Genomic DNA, 6,916 nt, shown 5'->3' on the forward strand with positions numbered 1-6,916 from the left:
CTGGCGACATGCGCTACTGCCATCGATCAGTCTCCGCTGGTCAGCGTCGCCTCCACGGAGTTTGACGGAGGGCGTCGAGTGACTGAAGCTGCGAGAAAACCCAAACGATCTCTGAGGCGGGGGAAGGCGTCTGAAGACAGTGGCGTGGATGTGAAGGAACTTGATGAAGATCGAATGTTATTGCTGGTATTTTTTTTACTGTAAAACTCTGAAAGCCGAACTCATTTCTGTAGTCGCAGCTGAACCCACTGAGATGGTACTCGTTTAGCGGTTGGGCCTGCGGTGGGTACCGCTTGCCCTTTCGACGGACGTGCGCGTACAATGGGGGCCGGACGGTTATTTCGACCTCTGCAGTCCTCCCACCCGCCAGAACTCGGCGCTTATTTCCTCTTCTGCAGCCCCGCGCGCACGCTACGCGTCGCTTGTACCCCGCTGTTAATTCGAGCGTCGCACCATGCTCCGTGCACCTGTCAACGCAGTGGAAGCCTCGTGGACGGGGGCAGGCACCGGCTCCCAGCTGGGACGAGCCAGCATAAAGGCCTCCTTGGGCTTCATCATGAACACCACCGACGTATCCGCGTTCAGCCACCACTGGGGATCCGATGCGGTTGAGTCGCCGCTCACCACGCCGCCGATCTCGAGTGAGAATCAGGCTGCTGCAAACACCCCCACGCCTGTCAAGGTAGACCCCAATCTGAGCAGCCAGTCCAAGCCCAAGGTCAGGAGGACCCTCAGCTACGAGGAGAAGCGGCGCTCTCGAGAGTGCAAGGTCGACGGCTGCGTCAACTATATCATCAACAAGGGCCTCTGCTTCCGCCACGGGGTGAGTTGCTTGCTTGCATAAAAGGTAATACGATAGGGGTGTGCAGATACTTATTTCAACCTTTGTGGCACATTGCTGCAGGGCGGCAAGAAGTGCTCCGTCCAAGAATGTCGCTCCAGTGCCAAGAACGCGGGGCTGTGCTGGCGTCACGGTGAGTACGAGCAGTCCTGCAATTACATTATCATTCGTGGTTTGCGACTTAGGTGTTCATTTTTTTCTGGTTGATCGACGAATTAACAAGGCGGGTCTGTGAAGTGCGTTGTGGAAGGCTGCGAGCGCCGAGGGAAATCGCGGGGTCTGTGCTGGGCGCATGGAGGAGGCACCAAGTGCTCGACGCCACTTTGTACGAAGGTGGCCGTGTCGAACGGCTGCTGCTGGGCACACGGAGGAGGGAAGCGGTGCGCGTACGAAGGCTGCAAGAAGGCTGCGTACGAACGCACACACAACTACTGCGTCAAGCATCACGATCAGCTGAAGGATGGAAGAGAGATCTTGCACGTTTGACGGGCGCGGCGAGGCTCCTGCAATATATACAAGAAAATGCAATGGCAACGGAACTAAATTGCATGTAAATCATCCACCGTTAAATGCTTTCAAGTTCAGCATACAGTCCACGTACTCGCCTGCATTGGTGTCAACGGGGTGCCCCTGTTAACAGACACACCTATGCCGATCTTCGATTTACCCTTGTGAGAATGGAGCTTCGGGAGCATGTAGTACTGACAGAGAGCCCCCCCCCCCTGTACGCACCTTCGAGTAGGTAATCCAGCAAACGAGGCTCGTCGAACACAGAAACTCCACTCCCTCGTTAACCAACTTCAACTGAGCGACTGCTGATAAAGTCGTCACTTGTTCCTTCGGCCTTGAACGAGCAATCGTAGTTCCATACCTGTAAACCCACAAAACGCATAACTTAGTTTATCGGAGTCAGCTTGCGCGTTTGATGAGACCGTCATCTTGTCAAGACCCACCTTGCGCTTCTAGGAAAGACTTGACGGGGGTTGGAGTATGAACGCCACGCTCAAATGTCCAAACTCAAACCGTGCTATTATATTCTTTAAGGCGACAGATCGATAGTGGCGTCTGACAGGCGCACTGTTAGACGGACCTTCGACACCACCAGAATACGATCAGCCCGTTACGATAACCCCAGTCGGCCCTCTTGCTAGGACAAACGGGAGGACAAAATCGGTTTTTACTTGATTTCAATATAGTGTACCACAAATTTTGTCCTAGACGGACCGCTCCTACAATATATCCATGATTAGCAAAGTTATTTCGCATTAGTGGCTGCCCCATTTGTGTCATTTGCACACCGCCTTCACGAACCTGTTCCATCCGCCACTGCTCTGTGTTGACTTTTCTCCATTTTTTGCCTGTTCTGCTTGCTTACGCTGATGTTGTTCTAGGACAAATATTCTCTGAAATTTATTTCAGAGTCTACCGGTGATACCACTTTCCGCGCTGTTTGAATATATTAGACTATAGCAAACGCCCTCTTTGCTTGAATGCTACATCTGCTGTACGGGTCACCCATTTCTCAAACTTCATAAATAGAGTTTTTTGATAAAAAAACACAGGCTTCGTAATTTAAAGGGTCTGATTGTCCGGACATTTTATAGATAAGACTACACAATACGCAGTTATCGATGCAGAGCAGTTTGTAAAACCCGTTATATCGTATACATCTTGCCGTTATGAATCATCCACGTGAATGTTGACCCTGGTCCATCTTCGCGCAACCCGCATCCGTAAGTAATTTATACGGTAATTTATGGCGTGGGTTTTTCTTGGGATAAATGCAACTTCCTATTTATCCCGTAGGGTCCGAGCCCTGAAAATTCCAGGCGCAAGCCCAACCCAAGGCCGTGGTCAACAAGGTCAACCGCGCGTGGGCTGCCCGGGCAGCGTTTCTCCTTCGTGTCCACCGTGGCGCCATCTCCACGCGCCGTATCGGGCGCGTCGGCCTGGCGAGAACATGGTGGTCGAGGAGATGCTCGCGTTCTGCGAAGGTCTGAGCAACCCAAAGCTGGGTGTTGGGGCCTATCATCGTAGCAGCTGCGAGGCTCATGCTCATGGCTCTCGCACGCAGATCAAATGTGGGGTCACGCACTACGGCGCAGCCCGCTCGGTCAACTACGACTCCTGCTACGGGCTTTACCCGGAAAGGGGCGAGGAGTACGCGGACGGGTCCATCAAGAATATCCATCTCGTGGGCCACAGCGACGGCCAACATCCACACCCAAGAAGACCTCGAGGCGCTGTGCAAGAACCCCATCAATACTTACGTGGAGAACAATTGCGCCACGATGCTCAGCACCACGCTAGTGAATGACACTATCGCCACTGCCGCAGAGGCGACTACGACGGACAAACCCGAGGACTTAGTGCAGTATTACGAATCAGTAGTAAGTGAGAATAACTAGCTTTTGCTGTTCTGTTGCCCTCCTACACTATTCATCGTTGCTACCTCTCACGATGTAGCTTTCTAGCCATGCCAACGTCGCACTAGAAATTTCAGAGCTTCCTCGTGCTCAGCACGACTTTGTATGGTACACTATACTTTACGTCCGTGAATTTCGGATTTGTCCTAGCATTTTTTCGGTTTGTCCTAGCAAAGTGCCCGACTGGGGATAAGGTGACGAAAAGGGCGCTCACGAACTTTTAGTCAAGAATGTAGACCTGATTTCTCCAGTCGTTCGTCCACAGACCATGCCGCAATCTTGTTGCTCATAAATATCCGCCGCCGATGCTCCGGCGAGTTCATGACCGCTTCATACAGTTGGGGCCGTTTGAGCAATCTGCAACGCTGCCCTTAACTTATTCGTATTGCCGTAATCTACAACTTGCACGGGTGAGCTCGGCACCTCGATTGTTTTCCTCATGATAACATCGTGTACCTGTCTGCGAGAGTTAATGTACGCAGGGTCGTTGTGGGGTATAAAGCAGAAAGTGGCGCGCAGGTACTAACCCAGAGCTCGTTTGATATATGCGTGCATGGTTAACGGGGAATATGAAACAGTTGGCGGGACCCCGGGGCCCCCCATCCAAATTCATCGGTATCGGCAATTATTTAATTAATTTTCGAGAGTGAGGGGGCATGTTTATCACGTCATTTCCATTTTTGATTTATAAAGTGGATGGAATGCGCAAGCGTTCTGTAGGCGACCAACAGAGAACGACGACGTTGTAGGAGCTTCACGGGTGAACAGTTGAATAAATCTATGTTCTATCATAGGCGAAGGCAGAGCGGCCTGCATTGTCGGTGCTTCCTACCACGTTCAAACCAGCACTGCTTTATGACTACATCAACACTATCGAGAGTTGAACCATACATGTTTGACATCTCACTCATGTGCGTGTATGGCATCGGGGCAGCTAACAAAAAGGTGCACAAGGACGTTCGTTCTGAGTCAGAATCTGACGCCAATGCATGAAATGGAAGGTACCCTTGAAGCAGAGAACTTGTTCTTTCACTAGAGTTGGCATTCTCAACGTGAGAAGGATTCATGGGCAACGAAACGTTGCGTCTTCTGTGGCACGACGCCCTGTAAATGCGCTGACTTGTTTGTTTCGTCCAGCGGTTCATAGGTTTGGTAAAGCGACGTTCCATATTGTCGTGCGCTGTCGATTTTATTTTGCAACTCGAGATTTGACAGTTTTGAATCGATAAACCTTCCGACAGCTAACTTACCACTTCAACTACAGGAAAGGATTTGCCACGGCGGTCGCTTTCTTCGCCAGTCTCAATCACTCCAGTCTGTATTTCTACGTCTTGGCAAACAGTAATCTAACGACATAGATGTCGTTTGAGCAAGCTATTTAGTGCTTACACCGTGCAGTGAAGCAGGTGAACGTCCGCCTAATGAGGGATCCTGCGACGTAGTTGCTGCAACCTCTTCCGCTGGTCGCTGTCGTATGCAGTCTGATCAACGCTCTGGTAGCTTCTTTCGCTCCAAGCTGCTGTCACAGCCGCACTCTGATGTCTATCGAGCCTTCCTCTCCTCTCGACTTGCATCAATTCACCTGGCAAATACACACGACACGACTGCGTCAGCCTGGGAGGACAAGGCTACGAGACTCAACCCAATCGTACGCACAGCTCATAGTAGTTGGCGTGACGCAACTGCACAAAGTGCTTCTCGCACAAGTTGTGCGTGCGTTCGTATGCCGGTTTGATACAGTTCTTGACCTCGCAGCGCTTGCCGCCGCCGTGCGCCCAGCAGAATCCGTTGGAGACGGCCACCTTGGCGCACCCGGTGTTGCGGCACTTGGTGCCTCCGCCGTGGGCCCAGCAGAGCCCTCGCGCCTTGGCCTTCTTGTCGCAGCCGACCTCCTTGCACTTTACAGAGCCGCCTAGCATACAGCAACATTTACAAGACAGACACAGACACCACAGTCAAGCGTCCTGTCAGCCCTGCTCCGAGTCGGCCGTCCAGTCGGTCGGCAATAGCACTGGAAGTAGCCTCTTGTTGCGTCCAACTGACCGTGTTTCCAGCACAATCCGCGGTGCTTGGCGCTGGTCGAACAGCCCTCCAGCGTACACTTTTTGCCGCCCTGCGAGCCACAGTGGACAGAGGGGCCAGTAACAAGTGTCCGCGTGAGTGTCACCATCGCGTCCACGGCCCCGGGACGGACCCCACGTGGCTGACTAAGCAGTCCCACACGCAGACACAGACAAAGAGAGAGACAGAGACTCACCCCGTGGCGACAGCAGAGCCCCTTGTGCACGATGTAGTTGCGACAGCCCTCGTGCTTGCAGGTGCGGCGGCGCTTCTTCTCCTCCTTGCTGAGCTGCGTCGCGCTGCCGCTGGAGCTGATGGCGCCCACAGATGCGGCCGCGGCCGGCACGTTGAGGATGAAGGGCAGGGCGAACTTGTGCTCGTCGGGCGGCGGCGTGGCCGGTTCCGGCTCGAGCGCGTCTGGCGGCTGCAACGCCCTGTCAAAGTCGCTCAGCTCCATTGAGATCCGTCTCCAGCCTCGGTGGTCTGTCAGGAAGGGCAGCCCAAGCCTCAAGCTCAAGCTCGCTCGGCGAATGAGGCCATGTCGGTCGGTCTCTTCACGGTACCGCGGCGCCTTCGAAATTATTTGGTCCGTGGATCGGCTGCGGCGGGCCAGAGACGCGCCTCATTCGGCCAGGTCCCACTATCGGCTGCGGCGGGCCAGAGACGCGCCTCATTCGGCCAGGTCCCACTCTGCCTTATTATTTACGACGAAAGGGGAGCGGTCGGACCAAAATGCGCTTGGCGGCGAAAAGCGGACGAGTGAGGGCGGTGAGCTGGCCACGGGAGAAAATGGAGCTAGCTGGGTGTCGATGTGTGCGCAATAACGGCCGAGTGCATGAGGCTGAGCCGCCCCCCTTCGATGTCCTCAGAAAGGTCGACCCCCGAAAGATACAAATGCCACCACGCCGATCTGGTGAAATCAGGCGTCTCGCCTGCCATTGGCGCGCGTTCCTCCGGGCTCGCTGCCCTCCGCCAACCGTTTCCTCCGATGAATTTGGACTGGGCATGCAAGGCGTCGAAGCGGGGTCGAATGTCATCTCGACTCTGAGCGTCTACGTGGTGCGGGTGCGTGTTGGTGGCCTGGCTCCCATTCTCGAGCCCTTCGCTTCGGCGTTTCGCTGTGGTTACCTGGTGGAGACCAGGTCTTCAGCCGTAAATAGCTCGACCTTCACCTGTACTGACCTAACTGGCGGTGTGTGTACAACGGCCACGAGAACTCCATGTCCGCTTAACAGTCAGCACTGGATAGCAGATCTGATCCCACACACAGTAATTGAGAGCTCTCCTTGCACTGTGCTGCATTTAGCTGCGCTGGCCTGGCCAGCCAGCTGGCTGGCTGGCTGGCTGATCGCACAATCGCAACGCGGGCTACGGGTAAGACTCTTAGCCTACGAGCCTCGCAGGCTAAGATTAGGGCGCAAAATGCATTCAAAGAGATCGCAGCTTCAAGAACAGCTTCAAGTTTGGCCTTGCAGAGGTCAATGGCCCTCAGAAAACCGAGGTCACTTCTTATGAACCTTCAGTGCTGCTCTTTGAGTGGTGGCGTCCTTCTCAGCAGCTTGTTGTGCGCCTGCTTTCGTGCCGATGA

The 6,916-nt window shown here is 54.0% G+C and overlaps 2 protein-coding genes across 2 annotated transcripts; one reads left to right on the top strand and one right to left on the bottom strand.

Moving 5' to 3' along the window:
- Positions 1-739: 739 nt before the first annotated feature.
- PHYSODRAFT_433374 (hypothetical protein) lies at positions 740-1,288 on the top strand (the record flags this gene model as incomplete). Its single annotated transcript, XM_009541823.1, has 3 exons — positions 740-823; positions 905-974; positions 1,065-1,288. Coding segments are annotated over 3 exons (378 nt in total), but the record flags the coding sequence as incomplete, so codon positions are not given.
- A 3,273-nt stretch (positions 1,289-4,561) lies between these two features.
- On the bottom strand, positions 4,562-6,916 carry PHYSODRAFT_358115 (hypothetical protein). Its single transcript, XM_009541824.1, has 3 exons — positions 5,311-6,916; positions 4,924-5,179; positions 4,562-4,849 (listed from the first exon to the last, which is right to left on the bottom strand). Exons 1-3 carry the CDS (start codon positions 5,783-5,785, stop codon positions 4,846-4,848), a joined length of 735 nt encoding a protein of 244 aa, XP_009540119.1. The 5' UTR covers positions 5,786-6,916; the 3' UTR covers positions 4,562-4,845.

This window comes from Phytophthora sojae (genome assembly GCF_000149755.1).
Source record: "Phytophthora sojae unplaced genomic scaffold PHYSOscaffold_36, whole genome shotgun sequence".
NCBI classification, from domain to species: Eukaryota; Oomycota; class Peronosporomycetes; order Peronosporales; family Peronosporaceae; genus Phytophthora; species Phytophthora sojae.